Source organism: Alosa sapidissima, chromosome 3 (assembly GCF_018492685.1).
Source record: "Alosa sapidissima isolate fAloSap1 chromosome 3, fAloSap1.pri, whole genome shotgun sequence".
Lineage (NCBI taxonomy): Eukaryota > Metazoa > Chordata > Actinopteri > Clupeiformes > Clupeidae > Alosa > Alosa sapidissima.
In genome coordinates, this window is record NC_055959.1 from 5,509,715 (window position 1) to 5,532,865 (window position 23,151).

The following is a 23,151-nucleotide window of genomic DNA, read 5'->3' on the forward strand; positions in this document are numbered from 1 at the left end:
ACTGATTCTGCACTGGGGTGGCGTCTGTCTGGTACTGTAGCTTGGCTAATTAGCTGGCTGAAACAGCACGCCAATTAAACAGAACTTTTTGAAGGGGGCACTTGGCGCCCTGCAATTGACATGGCTAAATAGAATAGTATCTTTATATCTGAAACAGGTTCTGAATGCTACCTCATGCACAGAACAATGATAGGCACTGCAAAGTTTTGCAAATAAAAGCAAGTCACAATCTCATAAAGAATAGACACCTTGCTTGGGGTAACAACGCTGTTTACTCGAGTACAGAGAAAGATGGGCACGTGATCACAGAGTGTGGGGACTCCAGTCACTAGAGGAAGAGAAAGAGTACTTCCTGTTCTCGACGCCCTCTCTCTTCCCCATAGGCCCCAGACAGCAATTCCACAATTACACGGGGCCTGTTTCTCTCCAGCTGTTGTTTTGGTTCGGTTGCCCTTGTCCCAGCAGGACCACTGACGGTAAATAAATCTGTGGCCATGATAGACTGATGAGAGAGTGGAGGGGAGGACGAGAGTTATCTGTGGTGGTAGATATGGGCAGAAGATTATACGACTCAAGAACGAGAGAAATGACAGAGAGGAAGGAGAGAAAAAGCCAGAAGATAAAGAGGGAAGTTCCAGAGGTGGAGGCGACATTGGAGAGAGAGAGAGAGAGAGAGAGAGAGAGAGAGAGAGAGAGAGAGAGAGAGAGAGAGAGAGAACAGGGTAACTAACGTAAGTGTGAGGCTGGATAATGGAAAGGGGAGAGACACGCAGAAGCTCTCTGGAGAATGCATTTTGTGCATGTCTGTCAGGGATCGTCAAGGAAAGTGAAACAAACAGACCAGTCTCTCCAATGCGTCTCTAACCAGGGGTGCAACAAAATGCATCTACAGTATGCCTGTATGAGTTTGTGTATGTGTGTGTGTGTGTGTGTGTGTGTGTGTGTGTGTGTGTGTGTGTGTGTACAGTATGTGTGTGTGTGTGTGTGTGTGTGTGTGTGACTGTGTGCGTGTGTGTGTGTGTGTTTGTATGTGTACATTGTGCATATACACAGGTTTGTGCAGGTGCATGTTTGACTGTGCAGAGTGCATCTGCATGTCAGGTACTGTGAACATAACAAAAACAGCACCTGAAACAGCCGTACCCAATGTGCTTGGACTAATGAGGGCCTCTTCAGGTACACAAACAATGTTCACGCAGGTTAAAGAGCCCAACAAAACAAACTAAAACAGCACAAGGATCCCTAATAGCTTTGATCTTGTTCTATATGAGGACCAGAGCCCTTCAGTCAGAGCCCTCTCCTCCTCTCTCCCCTCTTCTCCTCCCTCTCTATCTCTCTCTCTCTCTCTTTCTCTCTCTCTCTTTCCCTCTATTCCTCATTTGCTGTGGCACTAGAGGACAAAGAGAGCCCTATAATGGTGTTCTGGCCACGCCAGCATTCCTCCTTGACGACCACAACAAAGACAGACATTTTGGGGCAAGACTAGCCTTGTCCAGAATGAGATTCCTTAAGGGCCACTGTGCATACAGAGAGAGAAAGAGCGCAGAGGGCACAAAACAAGTCCGTAGCGACGGCTAAGTGTTCAAGACAACACAACAAATACACAGACTGAGAATAACAGCGAAGCTACTGCTGCTGTTGCTGCTTTACCAGCAAACCTATTGGCCCAATTAGTAAAGTGTCTGCTCATTTGGACACGTAACCTATTGCTATATCTATAGAAATAAATCCATGTGAAATCCAGTGAACGTGACTTGCCATGAGATCAGTGTGAGAAATCACGTGCACTGAATCAACTGCTTTTCTATCTATACTTCCGATCTTCAAAAAATGCTTAGGCGTGGTGAGAGCTTGCCACACTTCCTAGTTGGTCATCTTCGGTGGACTGTGATTGGCCGGCTGATGATCTGCTACCACCACACATGCTAAAGCACTTGGGGCTGCGTTCTGATGTTTTTTTTAGCACTTCCTGTCTGCCTGCCTCTGTTGTAAACACGTTTGCATAGGAAGCTCTTTCCTTCCTCTGCTACTAAGGACTACCTTGTGAGGATTTCTAATCACAGCCTCACCACTGTGCAAACCCAGTGCGCTGCAGATAAGGAGAAGTTAAATATATTTAATTATACTTTCCAAGGAGCTACATCTGAAAAGACAAAGCATTCAGTAAAGCCATTCCTCTGTTCTTCTACACCTTATTGCTATTGTTTTGCATTTAATACCAATAACACCAGCGACTGTCTCTTAGTTAGTATTCTTATGTTTCCATACATGTCGTTTCTCAAGATGATATCTGAGCTTTAATGTGACAAACATTTTTGCTCATCCTCTGCAGACATCCACTGTCCTGCATACCCCTGAACCACACACACATACAAACACACACACACATACACACACACACACACACACACACACACACACACACATTAGCAGGGTTAACCGAGGTGATATCAGTGTGCAGATGACTGAGTCCTGGGGGCCAGAGAGCAATGAGGCAGATGATAATGCAGTTATTCAAGGCAACCACCTCCACTGTACTGACACAGACATGAGGGGCAGACTGCTCACTGCCTCTCCATAGTTCTATAAACATGCTCCCCTCACACATCATGACATACACACACACATACATACAAACACAACAAACAACACACGCACGCGCGCACACACACACACACACACACACACACACACACACACACACACACATATAATACACACTTGTGAATGACAGACATACCTTATCATATGACCCACCTCCCATGACACACAAACACACACACACACACACACACACACACACACACACACACACACACACACACACACACACATACACACACACACACACACACACAGCCATATGTATGTATGTGATGTGCACATGAACCCAGTGCAGATTTCACAACAGTAATGGAAGTCAGGCATCACTGTGCTGCAGACAACTGTCAGGTTGTGAGACTTCTGCATTAGTAACTTGAAATCTGAGACCAGACATGTGAACAAGAGCTACTCTCGAGCCGGGGAATACTTTTAGTTTCTCAACAGCTCTGGGTGAGTATGACACTGTACTTTAAATGCACATTCCTGGTGTAAAATAGCAGAATACTTTTCCATTATTCATTATTCTTATTGCAGTCTTATTGAGATCAAGATATCTATTTCCAGGTAGAACTGTTAGAGCTGTTAGAACACAGTTACAACAGAGAGAGAGATGCAATCTCAAATAAGCTTCAGTCCAGTCTATCAGAAAAGAGAAGCATACAACGAAACTCAGATTACAAATGACTTGCAATGACCACATGGCAGGGTTGTAATGGGCCACCAGTACAGTATAGTCCATGCACACCAGCTAATAAGAATAACAATATGCAGGCCAGTAACCAATCCATCTGGACTATAGAGAAAAAAGACTCATAATAAGCAGACCCATAATAAGCAGACTAGCTTTTTGCCCTGTGAAGCCAGCAGACCTCGACCGGTCAATGACACATCGCTTTTAGAAAACATGGAATAGATACAAATGAGAAGACATGATAGGCTAAGGACAAGAAGAGGAAGAGGAAGAGGAAGAGGGGGACACCAGCAGGAAATCAACATGTCTTAGAGAGGAGCAGAGATGAGGGAGGAACATTATAGGCCAAGCCCTTCACAACGATACAAAATCTTTTCAGTTCTTCAGAAAAGAGGGATCTGAGAAGGTTGAACGACAGAGAGAGAGAGAGAGAGAGAGAGAGAGAGTGAGGGAGAGAGAGAAAGAGAGAGGTAGAAGAGGAGATGAAGGGGATGGGAAAGGGAAAGAGTGGGAGGGAGTCTGGATAGGCCCGTGCGAGACTCAGTTTGGTGAAATGGTGCAAACGCAAGCCTGCATCAGTCGACAGTCACACAGCAGGGGCCGGCTTCATTAGACAGAGATAACAAGAGCAACGGGGTGAAGATCTGAGATAGAGGGAGCAACTGAGATGGAGGAGAGAGATGGAAGGGGTGAGAGAGAGGAGAGCGAGACACAGAGGGGGTGGGAAGGGGTGAGAGAGAGAGAGAGAGCGAGAGAGAGAGCGAAGACTGGAGGACAGATAGAAATGAGACAAAGCTTTCGATTTCACTGTCACAGCCTAATTATTGCTTGAAGTTTGCTAGACAATTTTAATCGATAAGTCTTTGTGTCTCTCGTGTTCACGCTTGTTTATCTTGCCTCTCCAGTGTCGCTCTCGTTCTCTCTGTAATGTGTGACTTGACTGTGTACATGCAGACACTCATTCGTCTGGTGTCTGACTTTGTGGCCCATTTCCTTATTTTCACAGTCCCCTTTACAGGATTAATTCATGAATTGTCTTTTTTATTCAAAACACGTCCCTTCCAGAGAGCTTTCATGTCGTAGCCAGCAGTGGCTCGTTGTAAACATCTCCCACACTCTTATTTCCTTTCTTTTCAGTTCAATCCTTTTTTTAATCTCTCTCTTTCTCTCTATCTCTCTCCCTACCTCCCTACATGTATCTCTTTCCTATTCTAATTGGAGTTCCTCAATTGGAGTGCTTTCTCTTTCTCCTTCTCCCTCTCTTTCACCCTCTCTCCTCTCTCTCTCTCACTGTCTCTCTCTCTCTCTCTCTCTCTCTTCCTTGTCTCTCAGGCGTTCCCGGCCTGACTAGCCTCCTCACCTCTTCCTTCCTGTCAGCTGAGGTTCACAGGTCTGTGTCTGTGTGTATGTATGTGTGTGTGTGTGCCAAGGAGGGTTGGGTGATGGTAGCTAATGAGAGAATGTGGGGAAGGTGTGATGAGTGTGGACATATTTGAGGGTGGTGTGTGTGTGTGTGTGTGTGTGTGGGGGGGGGGGGGAGGTTGGGGGGTGATGTGTGAATCAGGGGGTCGAGGGGAAGGGGCGTAAAGGGAAAGGTTCTGTTACACCCATCAGCAAACACAAACAAATCACACCACAGCATATACCACACTATGGCTCTGAATATCACAGATTACACTCACAATCACACACACACTATCACAAACGAACAGGGGGTTCCGAAAAGTCCAAAGATCCTACATACTGATAAAGGTTAACCTGTTCTGGAGTCTACAATGACTGCAGAATATCCCCAAAAAAGGTCCTCAAAAAATGTTGCATCACTAAGGTCACAAGAGACAAGTGAGTAAGACCAGCAAGGCTTTAATCCTCTCAAAATTCAAATGGAAATCTCAAACAGACCAACAGGCTGGTGCTTCAGCTGTCCAAACCCCTGAGAAACCCGCCTGTCTGCTGACCCCGACATGGGTCTGCTCCCCTGTACACAGATGACCCGCCCACATTACAGAGAACATCCCACACTTTTACGACTGCAGATGTTTTTCGCTTCTTAGTTATTATAACCACTGTATATAGCCTCTTTGGCTCTTGCTGACCTCTTTTTCACTTAAACAGTGTGCTAAGCTAGACTCAGTATCTTAGGGCCTTCTGGTAGTAGAACAGACTGTTTCTAAATAGCGCCCAGCTTGGTAGCCAAACAGATCTACCCATGGGCTGGATTATCCCTTTGGCAAACAGACAAGGTGATAGGGACGCCCTACGAAAAAGAAAAGGCTGGATCTGAATACACAAAAAAGCCATAAATACTATTCAATTGCAGACAAGTAAAGAAATGTATAGCACAGGGGACAAACTGGGCTGCACTGCAGGGGGTAGGGGTGTGTGTGTGGGGGGGGGGGTGGACTGATCAAACAGGAAAATGTGAGAAGTGATAGAGGCGAGACAAAGAGGTTGCATATTCATGTGAAGCAGATGAAAACCAAGAGCAGCAGGGTGCCCTCACTTCCTGTTCACTGCTGCAGGCTATTTCCGCCACCTTTTGCCTCATTCTTACAGACCGACTTCTCGCTCCCCAATTACCCCCCTCCTCCCTCCCTGCCGCTGAAGGTAGAACACACTGAACCACAGGCACCAACCTGGTACAGTGCTAGCCCTAATGCAGAATCAGATTACTGGCAGAACTGGGCCCGAATTGGGCCAGATCTGTTCCAGCGTCCAACATTTGCTACAGACACACCACCTGACTGACCCGGTGCTGGGCCGGTCCAAACCCCTTCTCCGAGACTGACCCGGTCCAAACCTTCTCCGAGACTGACCCGGTCCAAACCCTTTCTCCGAGACTGACCCGGTCCAAACCCTTTCTCCGAGACTGACCCGGTGCTGGGCCGGACCACCAGTGCGCCTGAGGTCACAGAGGCCGCGACCAACTGCCTGCTTCACTGTTCGTCACGCGCAGGCGGCATTAGCAGGGCTCAGTGACAGCAGACTGTTTATTCAGAGCAAGGCTTAGAGGCGCAGCCGCACACTCTTGGGCTTTGCTCAACGTAACTCCCGAGTCTCCCGTCCCAGATGAACGTACAGACGAATCTGGCTCTGCTATGGCACATTTAGCTGGTGAGGAATCTAGTGCCGATATGGCACAGACCGTGTGTGATTAATTTGGACTTGATCTGGCACCCATCCTAACAGCTGTGCGTTCCCTGGTCTTTCACTTAAGGTACCCGTGACAGATATTACCCACATAAGGAATGCAGCATCGCAAACAGCACGCATGAAAACGCTTCGGGAAAAATATCCTGCTATTACTTTCCAGTTGACTGAGCCTTAATAAAAACAAACACAAACAGCGTCCAAATAGACATTTAGTCCAGACCCAAAAGAAGATTAAACGCTACTGCTCTGACTCGAAGCACGATTTTACTCGTCTGAGAGTCTTAACCAAATTTCCATTCATAAACTAACCTCCTTCCCCCTGATAACCAAACCACTTTAAACAAATTCCCCCCTCCAAAGAGCTCCGAGATGGCACTACAATCAGTGTGCGGGGGATGAGGTGGGTGGGGGGGGGGGGGGGTGGGGTATTCGAGAAGGCATTGTTTAGGCTTCACAATTGAAGTCAGCTTCCAGCATGGCCTCTCACAAACACAGATTTGACAGTTGCCCTGATTGGATAAGGCTCTTGTGCTAATCCAATTAGCACGGGTGCTCCGTGATGGCTCTGTGAGGGCTGCCGGCCTCGTCCACGCCCACAGCTCGGCTGGAACCCGCCAAGCCTTTAACAGGCTCATCAAGCGAAAGTGGGAAGACCCCCACGGCGGGGCCGCTGGAGGGACATGGCCCTGATCTGGACCAGGAAAGGGGGCAGAGGGGCAGGGAGGGGGGCAGGTTGGGCCAGACAGGGCTTGGTTGGCCAGGTCACATGGCTGCACAGTCAGTTATGGCTACATGCTGTGACAAAGGGGAGCAGGTCATAACAGCTATGTAGTGAGCGGTCTAGGTAGGGGGTGGCAATTACAGGTGTGTTTTTCCCTCCTTTACATGATCATATCACATCAAAATGAATTTAAAAAACTGAAAGCCCAGCACAATGTGCCTTTAATTAATGGATAAGTATAATGCACTGCTGGAACATGATGTGACATGGGGTTTGGGGCTGTGCTTAATATTAGTGATTTAGTGTAGTGACTGGTGACATGTAATTATGGATAATAACTTAAGTACATCATATTATTTTTTAGAGGATTTGGACTTGAACTAATATAGCATTTAAGCCTAATGATATGGTGCTTATATCTGTGACATTTAGAGACTTGTAGGTAGCTGTCCTTTCAGGCCCTCAGAGAGCCTGCCTGCCCACTCCCTGGCACAAACGCTCTTCTCCTTTATCCATCTCTGTAACATTAACCACACATCATAACTAAATCCTCTCATCAACAGTGACCGGGAAAATAACCATTCCAGTTTCTGCTCAAATGACAAACACATCATACAGTATATATCAGAAAAGCATGTCAACATGAGAGCACATATGCTTCAGGTCTCCCAGTTGGATTAAGGGCATAACTACTTATGGTGAGTCACAACTTCTATGTTTGCTTTCTGACATCCTAACTGAATCAATTCACTGTGTAATTACCGAAATGTCAAGGTGTATGTAGTGAATAGAAATCGATGAGGAACCCTCGGCAGTTAAGTGCTAAATAAGTTTAGCTGACATCCAAACACCAAGAGGTGCCCATGCCATGACTGTGCAATGCTAATATCATGCCTGCATGCATACATAACGGATTTGTACCAGTCTTGGAAAAAAATGGTGTCAAGATATACTGTAGCCCCCAACAACAACACCACATTACATTTATATAGCACTTTTCACGACACTCAAAGCGCTTCACATTGAAGGGGGAAGCTCACTAACCACCACCAATGTGTAGCACCCACCTGGGTGATGCATGGCGGCCATTATGTGCCAGAACACTCAGCACACACTAGCTTGAGGTGAAGCAAGTGCAAAATCTGTCAACAAGCAACATTCTCGTACATAACTTTCAGCGTGTGGTGCATAGGAGCATTTAGCTCACTCATTATTGTTTGCACTTGAGGTCTTGCCCATGGAGTTAAATTAGCAAATTGATTTAACCAAGATATTAAATTAGCCAAAGTTAGACTTAAGAGTTTACACTTGGCCCATCACTCAAATTAGGGCTCATAATGTCTGTTGGAGTTCTCTTTCACAGATATAGTATGTGTGTGTGTGTGTGTGTGTGTGTGTGTGTGTGTGTGAGAGAGAGAGAGGTCTACGTTCATTTTCAGGGAAGGTTCATCAATCAGTAGGACACATTACACCTTGAGGCCCTGCAGAATGTGAAGGTCTTTCCCCATACTGCAGCTTATCATTAGCTGACCCCAAAGTCTCTAACACACGAACACACACACACAAATGCAAATACACACTATCCCTCAATCTAACACACACACAAACACACACACACACACAAATACACACTATCCCTCAATCTAACACACACACACTATCTCTCACACTATCACACATATCGACACACAGCTTCTCTCATGGCTTCTCCCTCTATGCAGTGTGATGTGGATCTTGTCATCTATCACTGTCATGTTGCCCTGGGTAAGCCAGGAATAACCATAATCTCTCAGAGAAGAGCAGCCCAGATATAGCCCTGAGACAACACAAAATAGTGAGATAAGACACACACACCCAAACAAGGGGAACTACTTTTAAAAATTAAAATGTTATTTTAATCCCGCTGGTAGTAAACACAGATAATTAAAATGAGGACTGGAACTGTACTACACATAGAACACACCTGAAAGTAGCCTGAATCCAATCATGATGGTGGAATTGATTTATCTTACATATCCAGCAAGAGCAAAAAGGGGTTTGGAAAATCTCCAGTGATACACTTTGTATTAATGGAGATCACTTCGAATGTGCTGTTTTTGCAGCATGGAAGGCTTCTTTGCCTGTAGGGCAATGGCCTTCCCTAGACTTCTATCAGAATGGTGGCAGCACAGATGTGGGTTGTGAAAGAGGATAACTGAGCAGAAATAAAAGGAGAGAGAGGGAGAGAGGGAGAGAGAGAAAGAGAGGGAGAGAGAGAGAGAAAGAGAGAGAGGCGACTGCTCTTGCACAATCACTGAAGTCATCCAGTCCCTCTCATTTGTTCCACTGGCAAACCCTGAGCAGGGTTTCTCCGCTTTCATAACCAGGGCTTGGATTATTACGCCAGCAGACCATCTCTCCAGCATTTTCCATCGTGAAACTCATGTTATGAGCCAATGGGTACATTCTAGGCCACTGGTCTGAAAGTCACAATATACAGGTGTTGTGTGGTGTTGTGCTGCGTTGTGCTGCTGTGCTGTGCTGTGTCGTGTCGTGTCGTGCTGTGTTATGTTGTGTTGTGTATGGCATGGGTATTATTGAGTTGATTATTGTCTGTGTTTAAAGGATCAGGTTGGCAAAGGATTAGGGGGGGACGCATAGGATTGCTCTCATGGATTGATCAAGTCTACATCTGGGACTCTGCAAAACACAAAACATGTCCTTGAGTTTTCCTTTCCCTGTGCTGAGCATTTCCTACATCTAAAGAGAGTGACAGATAACCACCGACATTTATTAAATTGGCCAATCCTGCGCTAGCTACGAAAATGACCACCGATATCTTTTATAGTGCTCATTTCTGGCACCAAAATATGGAGAACCAGCCGCCACATGACTGATGACCACAGAAACCAGAACCCCACAGATTGGTCACACTCCTGCATGTTTGGAACCAGTCAATGAGAAACAAAGTTGTTGGCACCAGTATAGCCTATGCTAACCCTTAAAGACTGGCCCCCTAATGGCTGATTTACACCTCAAAATATATAGTGGCAAACATGCCTTGTGCAATCATTTGTCCAACCCTCTAATTAGAATACTTCTTGGTGACAGTAAAATAGCTGAATATACTGTATGCTGAATTATGTCATTCCATGGACCGAAAAAACCGGAGATAGCTAGCCGACATTCTGAGCACCCTCTTTCCCTCATGGCACCAGAATGTGGGTGGAGAATGTGCTATCTAGGAAAGTGTTTGAAGCATCTGACTTACATCAATTCCCCTGAAAAAACCTCCACTTCCTCCCTCTGTGGGTTGATCTTTAAAAAGACTGGATGGTGTGAGGTAAAGCACACTCAGTGGTCTCTCCCATTAAATCCCTCCAAGAGAAGAAGTGTGGCATGCCAGATATGGTGCAATAAGTACCACCATAAAGACAAAGGTTTAATCTAACTTGCTGCATTTCAATACATCATTATATGAACTTGTAGTGCATGGGGAGGAAGTTGAGATACTCTAAACATATACATATACAATATAGAGCACACATTACAATATATGACCCCTCCAGTTTATAACATTGATGTTAAAATTATAATCATTCTTTGGCAAGAAGTTGAGCTTAGCTGCAATGAATTCAGAAGGGAATCTTTGAGAGGGAATCTGTCAGCAGGTGTCACTGATTAGCTGACTGAAGTGCAATCTTTATCTTTAGGGTTTTTTCAGACCGAACAGTGAGAATTGCCAAATATAGTCGAACCATAATGAAACATATATGGTGCCCCCACTGCATGTGATACAAAAGCAGAATCTACTCTCATTGCTTCCAATTATTTTGACTGCTAGCATGAGAAGAGCCTGTATACTTAAGCCATTAATACCGTAAGACAGTTCACTATTAATTAAGTTAATTGTGTCCATGGTTAATGATACAGGCCATGCCTTCAGTTAATTCTGATGCATGGCGTGGCACAGTTCAAAAATGAAGTGACAACCTGTGCACAGCATGCATAATGATTCTTCTCCATAGTAAGAAAAAACTAAACGTCTGTGTGAAGTTACAGTCCCCCACTTTTCTTGAGATGGTCATAACTCCAGGTGCTATATTGCCACAAGCTCTGTGACGTTCTGAAAAGCGAGCATATTTTAGGCCAATAGGATCAAAATCTATGCAAATATTGGTAAACAGAGCACCTTCCTTCAGGGTACGTTCTAAATGTCAGTTTTTTTCTCCTTTAGTCTCCTGCTGACATTTGTACAGTATCTTTTACATAAAGAAGATAATCTCCATTTTCTTTTTAAGATCTGCACACTTCCCCTCCTTAGTTTAGGGTCACAGAGGCTCAATGCTCCAGATTTATGCTCTACTTACTAGAGCCAGGAAACATACACTATTACCAAGACTTACAGCTCTAGTCTGCTCAAGGGTATAAGGAGCCTTAAAAGAGGCTACTGTCCCTTTAAAACCTTTTGAGGTGAATGGAAGGATATGCAGCTGATCTAAAGCAACAGTGAACTGCAGAAAGAAGCCATGGCTAAGATAAGTACCCTCTTCACCCAGAAATATAGAATTCACACACACACACACACACACACACACACACACAAACAAACACACACACACACACAGACATACATACATAAATCGACACCCATATGCATACACACATGTACACATGCACACTTATGTGTCCTCTAGGAGTGAGAGATTGTCATTCCCCCTGCTGTGAAGCAGACCAGGACCTGGCACTACAGGACAAACACAGGCTAAGCATGGAGTAAAGCATCCTGGGAAAGTGAAAAGTGCCGCCATTCTATTTTTAAGCGCAGGTACAAAGCTAATCTGGTCAATTGAGACCACAAAGGAAAACAGCTGCTAAACCAAATGCGGTAGCAACACACAGCCGACACTACACTTGGTTTTCTGACTCAATCAAGCAACATCATTACCATGCAATTCAGAGACATTTGCAGACTGCTAGAGTCATGACCCTGACTATAAATCATATCTTTGTGTCTCCTCTAAAATGTGGGGCACTGAATGCTGCTCAATTACAGTATCTTGGTAGTTATGAGCTTTTTTGTTCTTGCTGACAACTTTAATGAAAGGGGGACCCTGTGCGATATCTCTGAAATAGCGGCAGTTACTGACCTCAGTTACGGCTCATGCCACAACAGTTAAATCATAAGCGGGGAGAGAGCTGGCGAGCCAGTGCGCAGGGGCCGACTCAAAGGAGGCAGTGTTTTAGGCCGCCCGCTGGCCAGTGACCGCTCAAGATGCCTGAGTCACACAAATAGCTGCCCAAATGGAGCAGATCTCGCCACGTGCTCCCTCTCTCCCTCTCTCTCTATCTCTCTCCCTCCCTCTCTTTCTCCCTCCCTCCCTCTCTGTCTCCTGCAGGAAGAGAGTGTTTACGATTTTAGCATGAAGACATCTGCTGCCTCAGTTTGCCGGTCATATTCTGGTCAGAATATGTGTTTTATTGTTTTGTTGTTGTTTACGTTCAGACAAAATGCTGTGGGAGATTTCCAGTAAATATCCTACGCTTCTGCCATACCTACTAATTTGGAACCGAAAACCATACTCTGAACATTTCAGAAAGGCCCTCCTGATTTGTGTGCTAGCAAATAGCTAACAAACAAACATGAAAAAGGAGAAAACAAACATTAAGGTGACAACTAAGGCAACAAAGGATCATTCTTTATTCAGCATCTGAGGTGACTGAAGCAGGCAATCCAATAAACAACAACCCCTTATGGCCGCCATATCCTCTGCAGTAGGCCTATAAAGCATGACTGGCTCACAATACCACTGACGCCCTTTTAAGGGATTTTAGAAAGGAATAGTGAATTGATCTATGCACAGATTAAGGCTGTTTTTGCTACTCTTTGAATGCTGTGTTCCACCAGATATCAACGTGACAATGTGAATAAATTAACCCTTAGTAAACACTAAAGGAATTTGTAGGGTCAGTGAAGATAAGTGTATAAGTATAAGTACATTTTAACGAATCTGAGGGATTTTGTGTTTCCTAGCTGATGGTAACCATGACAGCTCTTCCTCTGGTCCTTAGCGTAGCCCTCCAGGAGGGTCACACTGAGTCTCTCCTCCAAAAAGTCCTGAACCAATCACACAGACGTCTTACAGCACCCTGTGGTGGACCAGATGTCTTGATATTGCCCATGCCACATGTTAGCACAAGCTGTCCCCATCTCTCCCCCTGTTCCTCCGCCTCTCTGTCCCTCTGTCTCTGCCTCTATTCCCGTCTGACGGAGATTACCTAATCCTTGCTCTTACGACATGGATAGTCCAGATTTGTTTAGAATGTTTCCAAACTACTATTTCCGTGCTAATTGTTGTCCTGCTAACTATAAAGGCCATAAACCATAATTCAATCGATTTCTGTTTATAGTATTCAGGAGTGAAGACATTAAAAGGACATCATATAAGGTGGGCTTCATTCATTGTCCTCATAACTCTCTATTTAATACTTTTGAACCAAAATATTTTGTGGGTTTCCATTCTCCGGTTTTCACTTCTAGTTCCTCTCCAGATTCTCCAGACTAAACCACAAACCATGGCAACACCCAACACACCCCCCCCCCCCCCCGCATGCCACTGTTGGAGAACTTCCTTCCTTTTGAGGGGATAAGAGGGACCGCCCAAGTCTGTCTGGGACCAGGAAGCACTTAATAACAGGGTCATACACACACACACATACATACATACACAGGGACATGCATTCAAATTACACAAGTACATACAGTAAGGTCAAAAAACACCGTCATTCTCGTTAGAATACACAGAGGTTAGTTTGCAGGCAACGCTGTCATAGGCATGCACACACATCCACATACACACATATACTATAGACCCTTGAGCATGTACAGTTGAGTGCAGTAGTTCTCTCAGTGGACAGAGGCAGGTTTTATCTGGGGAAGACACTGTAATCCCCTGACTGTTTACAGATCACACATAAATCTGACCAGATCAGACAGACAAGCAGGGTGCAGGAATCTGGGACCAACTGAAGGAGGAGGGGGGTAGATAAGAGGAATGAGAAGGGGTAGAGAGAGGGAGGGGGGTGGGGAGAAAGAGAGAAAGTGAGGGAGAAAAAAGAGAAAGAAGGAGAGAGCAAGAACAGTGAGGGAGAGAGAGAGAGAGAGAGAGAGAGAGAGAAGCAGATTAGATATGCAAAAGTAGGGGGCTGGAGAGGAGACAGTAGGCTAGGGCTTCCTGATAATGAGTGTGGAGGGCAGCTACTCTGGCCACTGAGAGTGAGGGTTGAGTGAGCTGCCCCCTCATCATTACTGCTCTCTGTGACACTATCCACCCGGCTCAAACCCACTATGATGTCATAAAGCTTAAATACAGTGCGTCACCCTGGGCTACGTCACCATGCCAACAGTCTGAGCCAGCCACCACCCTCAACCTGGCCTCACAGTATGCGACACAGTCTAGTGTCTAAATGGAGCCAAGTCGAGACCTAAACTCAGCTATAATCAAGAGTATCGGCATTCAAATGCTAAGAGCTGAGGTCTGAGAGTGTGAGTTAGTCAGCCAAGGAAGTCAGACTGGATTATAACACAGTTTGAATATAATGTGTACCAGAAAAGACTGACTCATCATTGCAAATAGAATCAACATTTAAAATTGCCGCATGATAGATGGAGCATGAGCAACTTCAATTATATTATGCTAGTTTACTAGCCTAGGCACTGTGACTACAGCAAACATGTACACATCCTAGATGTCTTGCTGAAGAAACTGTGATGGATGAATCTTCAATTTCACTTGTGTAGCCACTATCGATTTGAGCAAATATGCAAAGTTCAAACAACCTACTTTCTCCTCCCAGTCTAGCAGCCCAATCTCCATTGTCTGTCACTACTGCGCAACACATAGTTCATCTTTCATCCAAAGCAAATGAGCACTTACACCTTATAAGACTATTTAATTTGTAAATTACTTTCCAATTGGCCCCCATGAAATCCCATATGTACAATACATTGCATATTGACAGGCCTTCTTGTGTCTTGCAGTCTATACATGAAATACATTAACATCATTTAGAGAACAAAATCATCTAAATGTGCACATTTTACAATTTTTGTGTGCATTTTGTGTAAGTGATTCCTGCACTAACATCACGAGTCTCTGGTCTATCCAGACATACGTAACCTCAGAAGCTGGAGCGCCACAGAGGTTCTGTTGAAACAAGTGACGGCGAGGCCAGACGTCTGTCTCGTGAAAGAGACTCTCCAAACAGAGCACTATGAGGGTTCGGAACCAGTCAGACCAGATGAGGGAATGCTGCCCACGGATGCTGACATACATGACAAGTAGGGGCACAGACCTATTTTAATGTCACAAACTCACACACGCGCGCGCACACACACACACACACACACACACAGCACTGACTGGTGAGTCACAGGACACAACTGGTGTGTGAGGAAAGGGCACAGAGAGACCTTGTTTTCCATTGGTTTCTAGGTCTTGTTCTTGACTGCTTTTCTCATATGCATCGTTGGGCAACCACAAGTGTTCAAAAGTAGCCTTTTTATCATTTAACGAACAACATGTTTGGAAATGTACCCAAAGGTGTGATCCTTCTCAGCTTTGAGTATAACTCAGGCACATATAGAATAGGGAGAAACATGCTTCCTCTGAATATGTTTTGGTTAAAGGGTAAGAACGTTTTGTCTATGCTTAGTGAACTGTGTTTGTGTCAAAAGCACAAGGAGAAAATAACATCCTGGTTGGCACATGGCTGTTCGAACTGCTTATTTCCATGTGGTCTGTGACAATAGATAAAGTGGGCAACCCATATTTCACGATGCACTGCTGAGAGCACAGAAGCTACAAAGACATCACAAGGTGAAGGTAAGTTATCACCCACCCAGCCAGTGGCGATTCTACAAAAATGTTGATGGGGTGGCCGGGCTGGGGCATAGACTCAGAGAGGGGTAGCACATAAACATAACATGTGACAAGTAAAATACATATAGCCTTACATTCAATATCAAATTATGCATTAAGCAAACTGTTTTATGTCAAGAATAATTGAAAATATACAACTTGACATATGAAGTAACAAATAACTTAAGTTTTCCTAAAACATCTGAGGCACATAACTTCGTAGATGCAGTTCAACAAGAAAGAGTATTTTCAAGTGAAGCAGTAGCAAACTAGAAACTAGATTTTTCCACTAGAGTTTTCCACCATATATAATCTAAATGAGCATGGAGAACATTCATTACATTGGTAGAAATTGGTTCTTGAGTCCAATGACACAGGACTTGCATACTGTAGCATCACAATGTACCCAATACAGCCTCATTGATTTGACCAGCATCAAATCAATGAGAAACACTTGTTTTGGCTAAGAAAACAATATACTTGGAGACGTTTCATGCTGACAAGCCCAAATATCCCATCTCTGGTGGGGTGGCACGTGGTGGGGTGGCACTTGGGGTGGCCGACTGGATTCTGGGGGAGGTCTGTGCCACCCTGTGCCCCCCATCTGGCTCTGTCCTCTTTCCACGATCAAGTTCCACTGCATGACATACAGCTCAGGTCTGGCGTGGATCTGGTTTCCAGAGTCAGCTGCTGGTTTGCAATACATGATCTGCTCTCATCTTGTACTGTTCCTCTGCCTCAAATGGAAGAGCAAGGTGCTGCCTGTCACACCACTACAACTACCACTAAGATGGGTTCAATATGCCCCTACTTTATAAAAAAAGTTATATTTGTAATGTAATGGAAGTCGCTTTGGTTATAAACTTCTGTTAAATGAAATTCAAATCTCTATCTTTCTATGCTCCACCTGATCACATCCATCCATAATACTGACTGGACGCCTGTCACCCCTTCTCACACAATGCAGCTTCTCACTGAAATATATTTTCCCCCTTCTTTTCACCATCAAAATTCATTTAAATTCATGCACATTATTTTCCCTGATTCCTACCAACTAAACACAGCCGCCATTCATAGACCTGAAAGGGCAGAGGAACAACCAAACTAGCGGCGGTGGCAGCGCCGCTTAAATGCCTCCAAGAGTCCAGAGGGCCGTAGAGGAGACACCCCAGTGACTGAGACACAATGCCAGCACTTGTCTCTCTCCTGCCCCTTCCTTCATCTCTCTCTCTCCCTTTCTTTTTTGAAGAGGAACAAGTGATCTGTAGGCACAGTCTCTATTGTTTATCCTGTTAGGTGGTATGGAGGGGTGCATATGAGCAACCATCATCACTCAGTCCCAAGGGGGTGAGGTAGGACAGTAATATTGTATTAGGGTTGCTAGGTGATGGATAATACAATGTGATGTAGTCAGTGGTTAAAGTGGGATTTGGCAGGTGGGGGAACCCTAAAATCCAGTGTCGGTGCAATGGGTTGGACAACATATTGACTGTTGGACAAAATATTAAGTATTGTGGTGTAGTAATATTTTTTGGAATTGTAAAGAATTGGCAATTCTTGGCAAGAATTGCTAGCTTCTTGGTCACCTCTGTACACGCGAAAAATTAACTCACCATTTATTTTAACAATATCATCGCGCTATATCGTTGGTATGAAATATATACGGGTCCGAGTGCCCACGGGGACCCAGGTTCAAATCTGACCAGCGGTCATGTCCCAATCCCACCCCATCTCTCTCTCCCACTCGCTTCCTGTCTGCCTCTTTACTGTCCTGTCATAATAAAGTCAAAAAACTTCAGATGTAGCAAAATTCATGAAATGACAGCTGAGTGGGAAACACCTATCCCCAGTTCAAGAGTATGCAAAATGTGCAAAATACAGCACATTGTTCTATTAGCAGAACCAAATGCACTACGACAGAGGAGTGAAAATAACACTGGGGGTCATTTTAAATGAGACACCGAAACCCACTGACACCATCACTCTGCAAGTTGTTGAAAAACCTCTGCTCTGCAAACTCTCATCGCCTACAACTATTTTAATCTCAGCCTGAATCTGCTGAAGCGAGTTACTCACAGGTGGAGCAGCTACTGTACGATTATATAAGTAGCTGGAATTTACAGTGGGTAGTTAAAAAACCAAAGGGCTATTTTTCAGATGTCTTACTCAACAGCTTTTGCAGTCACCAAACTGCTGCCAAGGCAGGGGCACTGAAGGGAACTGCTTCTCAGTGACAGCGAAATCATGACGTGTCACGGCAAGTTTCACAAGCGAGTGCGTCCCTGATGCCACTGCTGCTGCAAAGCGCTCGGCCAGGCAGCCAGCGGTCTCCAGAGAGAAGGACATCAGACAGCACGGCCAGAGCCATAAACTACAGGGACCGTTTAGGTCGGACAGATCACAGCGACTTGACGGACACATAAGAAGGCCCATATGTCCTTGTTATCGACGCCATTGCCTTTTTAAAATAGACCAGATGCATTCGTTGTCAGACAATGTTCCACTGCACAGTGACTCACAGAAGAGGTCAAATAGCTGACGACCTGTAAGCTTATAAGGGCTACGTATCACAGATATCATAACATGGGATTTTTAGTTGCCTTTTGTTTATTTAAACTACTTCAACAGATAAACATCTTACTATAAATGTTTAAGCAGTAATACTAAAAATAATTATTCATGCACTGAATTGACACTTTTCAGAGCCACTTGTGATGTAACCATCACATGTTTATCACCCAGATAGGGGACCGAGTAACCATAGCGATGAAATAGCACCGTCTTATTTGTGAAACCTTAAATGAATGTCCTGATGTCATGTGAGACATTGTGAGTGACTGTGAGTTTCAGAGGCATTTGGAGAAAAGTTTCAGTATGTGAACTTTTACCCCAACATTTAAATCAGAAAATCCTGATGAGAGTTGCATTAGCCCCATCCTCAAAACTTGTATGTTATTATCCATAGACTAACTGAAACCTAGCTACTCGGAACTATTCAGTACAAACTGGCAACCACTTTTCTATGTAGATAATGTCAAGGTCCCATCTGAGATAGCAACCAAAGCTGGATCATTCCAAACCAGGGCCAGATCTGGCCCAAGTCCAGCCCAGAGTCAGCACCTGTCTTAGACCCTTCTTGTTTTGAGTTGTAAATGTTTCACATGCACAGGCATGTCCACCTGTTTTGGCTTCACATTGGTCTCATCTGACCCTTCCCTGACCTCCATTTGATGCAAGCAGGACGGCTATGCAGTGCACAATCACAACTGTCAGATGCCTGTCAGATGAGCAGTAGGCTTCTGAGACTACAGTAACCACCTCGCCAGTAAGACCAGCAACATATAAAAATGAAACAGCTTTAGCCAGCAAGGAGTTTGAGTCATTTTGTGACTGTTTGAATATTTAACGCATAGTTTACATGGCTATAGTACAGCAAACACAGCTTGGTGTGTTAACTCACCTTGATTGGATCGACACTGAAGCGTATCTTGCGGTTAGACGGCGGTTCCTCCTCAGCAGGGAGGCCAGCCATCTCAGAACAGCTGGACTCAGGCTCGTAGGGCTCGTCGTCGTCCACCTCCTCATCCTCGTCCAGCTGGCTGCCTCCCGAATCGTCACCGACGCCACTGTAGGCACTGATGTCCACCAGGTCGCCCTCGGAATAATCCTCCTTCCGGGACTCCTCCTCGATCTCGTCCTCCTCGCCCACGAGTCCCGTAGCCAGCCTCTCCACGCCGTCCTCCATGACCCTCACCTGTGGGCCCCCAGGAGCCTCGCCGTTCTCTAAGGAGGCGTGCACCTCAGCCTGGACCAGTCTGCTCGCCGCCTCTGGGGTGCCTGCATCTCCCTGCTCCCCGGATTTGGCCAGCCTTTCAAGCTGCTCCGCTCCTCGGGCACCCGCCTCCTGCCCAGGTCGGTCCTGGCCATCTTTGTGCGGCTCTGTTGTGGCAAAGCTGTGGGCTGCCTGAGCCTTGTCTCCTAGCAGGGGACCCTGCGAGCCGGCCCTCTCTGCCGGGACTCGGGATTTGTTTCTGGGGCTCCCTGATGCAGCTTCGTGCTCCTCCGCTGGAGCTCCCCCCTCCTCCTGCTGCTGCCCATCCAGCGGGGGCAATATCCGCACCTTCTTGGCTGCGATTTTGGAGCTGGGAGGCGGAGGGGGCGCCGGCTTGCCTGGGATGGGGCTGACCCCTCGCGAGGATAGCGGGGAGACGGAGGAAGAGGAGGACCGGTGGACGTTGTTGCGGAGCTCAGCTTTCTCGAACACGGCGCTCAGCTGGCTGACCGTCGGCGAGACGGCCTCAGTCGGACCTCCGCCGGCTGGTGGCGGCGGCGGCTCCAGGCTGTCCAGGGATTCGGTGCTGCCATTGAAGCGGACCACAACGTCCAGGCGCCCGTCCTGAAAGCCAGAGGCACGCTCTTTCTTCAACAGGATCCTGTTGGTGGCCACCTGCTTCTCCTGCAACTGGCGCTGCTCGAAGATCTTCTTCATCTCCTGCAGCTTGGAGTAACCAGCAGGTGCTCCTCGGGGGATGCCCCCGTCCACCTTACCGTCAAAGCGGCTAGCCCGCTCTGAGATATTGGTGGCCGCCTTGATTGGCCCCAGGGCGCCCTGGTCCAAGTTGTCAGTCAGGCTGCTGGCTCGCGGGATGGACAAGCGCACCTGGTCGCTGACTTTGGACGGGTCCTCCTCATCGCCCGGGGAGTTCATCTGCATGAACATGTTCTTGATGCGATGCACGTTGGCGCCATAGCGGCGGCCTCGACCCATGGGCCGCGCCTTGCCATCCTTGGCGTCCTCACCATTGGCCGCACTGTTGAGGGTGTCCGTGGCCTGCTTGAGTGCTTGCATGCCCGCCTCGTAGGCGTTCCTATGCGGGGAGGCGCTCCGGAGAGAGGTGGGGGCGGTGGCACTAGCCGCAGAGGGGGGTTCTGTCTTCATCATGGTTGATCACGCGTTGCTGTGGCTGAGCTGAAACGTCATAGCCCCCCTTTGCTTCTCCGTCTGAGCAACAGCAGTGTGGAGGAAACAGACAACATAGACAGGACAGACAGGACAGAGCATGAGTCGTTTCAGGACATTGATTTACACACACAAACAAATTAGCAGCATTTCATAATTTCTCTAGTCAACTCTGATATTTTGACAGACATTTAGGTCAGTAACCATACCAGATATAAACATGAACATGTGCACAGGTAAACAATTCCATGAGGCAGGTAGCCTATGGACTTTTTCACATGTTGCATTGACTTCTGTATAACGAGTGTACTGTTTCTGAAATGTACCCATAATCTCAAGCAAACAGAAAAACCCAAACCCTTGTCCATTTTAGCCTGTGATTCATCAAGGAGAGTAGGTTGCATTGCAGCCATTACCTCATATTGTATTAAATGGAATACACTGTATTTTATTATTATACAAGTTATACCAATGTTATGACATATTTCCTACAGCCAGCTTGTGTACAAACGTATTTCAGACGTAAACACACCTATTGTGTTTCAATACTTTTTTGTAATAAAATAGCATTCACCTAAAAGGCAGAGAAGGCTCCAGGCACAATTTCCTTTGCAGTTATTGTGAAACAGGTCTGAAGACAACTATATCACTTCCCTCAAAAATGTTTCTCGCATAGCAGAACAAGCCTTTCTATTATGACAGACATGAGGTTTTGACCAGCATCTAATTATCCGGCGTCATTTATTTTAGAGGGCATAAAGTTGTCATACAACGCCGTAAATACAAGCAGTTAGTCGCGGAAGACAAGACATCTGAAAAACATGTATAAGGACTAACAGGAACAAAGAACACAATAAATTGGGATGCATTTGAGTCTAGCGGTTTATGCAGGAGCCCTTGAACTACCATGCCTTATGCAGGCTTTGTTGTGAGCGAGTCTCGTGCTAATCGCAGACTCAGTAATAAAAACGCGTAATAAAAAACAGTGTTAGTAATAGTAAGAATACCTTTAGTTGGCTTGATCGGATACACATCTGAAGAAACTAGATGATTTATTTGTTTACTCCACTAACAATACAACCGTGTCAACAACCTCTTCTCAGGATGACATGTAGCCTATCAGTAATGGCACTAGGACCCTGCAGATAAGAAGGGCCTCGCTTTTCAGCTGCCTGATGCCTAGAGTCAGCTACGTCGCTTCCTGCATCTTCTGCTGTCCATATAACAGTTCCCTATTCGTGTCAAAACCAAGAAAGGACAAATAACAGTGAACAGTGAAACATTACATTTCAACGCAGGTTGTCTATGTTACCTTTTTTCCTGCATTCATCAAAGGCTCGTTCTGCCGCTACCTACAGTCCGTCAGTTTGAGAATCCATTGTGTCCACAACCCGTGTTCGCCCTGTCGATTCCCCCCGCGATCGCACACTGGGCTACTGACGCCTGCCCTCTCCCGTTCGCTGCGATCCTGCGCGCGCCTTGCCCCCTCCTTTCGCACTACCTCCGGCATATGGCATCACAGGTCTCTTTAACCCTTCATGCAGTAGTGTACAAAAACTTTGTCAGTCATGTATTTAATTTACATGACTGACATAAATTACAATTCTATTTGAGATAATATGGCTAGTATTTCGCTCCTCTAACACATTCAACCAGTTATAGCTGACTTGAATTATGGCATTTGTACAAATTCAATCCAGACGTTCAGGAATAAGGAGAGATTATTTGATCATGTAAAGATTTGATGGCAGGTGTGCCGAGGTCCACGGCGGGACCAGTTACGAAACAAGTGGAGAGGTGCACGCACCAAACTAAGTTGACGAGTTGACTTTCGGCGACCTCGTGAGGTGAAATGAGGGAATTCCCTGAGAAACAGAGCCCAGCAGTGGGCAATATTGTACGCCATCCATATATAGTTTATATGCTGGACCTGACTAACCTGACTACATATTTCAACGAAAAATGTCAGGTTTTAGAGAAAAAGAAAACACTATACTGGGAAATAATAAGGGGGGGGGGGGGGGGGGGGGGGGGAGTGCTCCAGGGGATCCTTGACACTGTTCCACCTTGAAGTGTTTATTATTGTTGAATGTCACTCACACCTATCAAACTCTAGGGGCCC

The 23,151-nt window shown here is 45.8% G+C and overlaps 1 protein-coding gene across 3 annotated transcripts in view; it reads right to left on the bottom strand.

Annotated features, from left to right (window-relative positions):
* Positions 1–22,482, bottom strand: part of ppp1r9ba (protein phosphatase 1, regulatory subunit 9Ba) — a 62,459-nt gene extending 39,977 nt beyond the window's left edge. For 2 of the 3 annotated variants that reach the window (XM_042085163.1, XM_042085160.1), the window contains exons 1-2: positions 22,342–22,482; positions 19,530–21,071 (exon numbers count right to left, since the gene is read on the bottom strand). In XM_042085163.1, the coding sequence (XP_041941097.1) occupies positions 19,530–21,011 (1,482 nt within the window). In that variant the 5' untranslated portion in view covers positions 21,012–21,071; positions 22,342–22,482. Of the gene's footprint in view, positions 1–19,529; positions 21,072–22,036; positions 22,153–22,341 lie in introns of those variants that run through there. The other variant, XM_042085162.1, reaches the window with a different exon arrangement.
* Between the last annotated feature and the right edge of the window lie 669 nt (positions 22,483–23,151).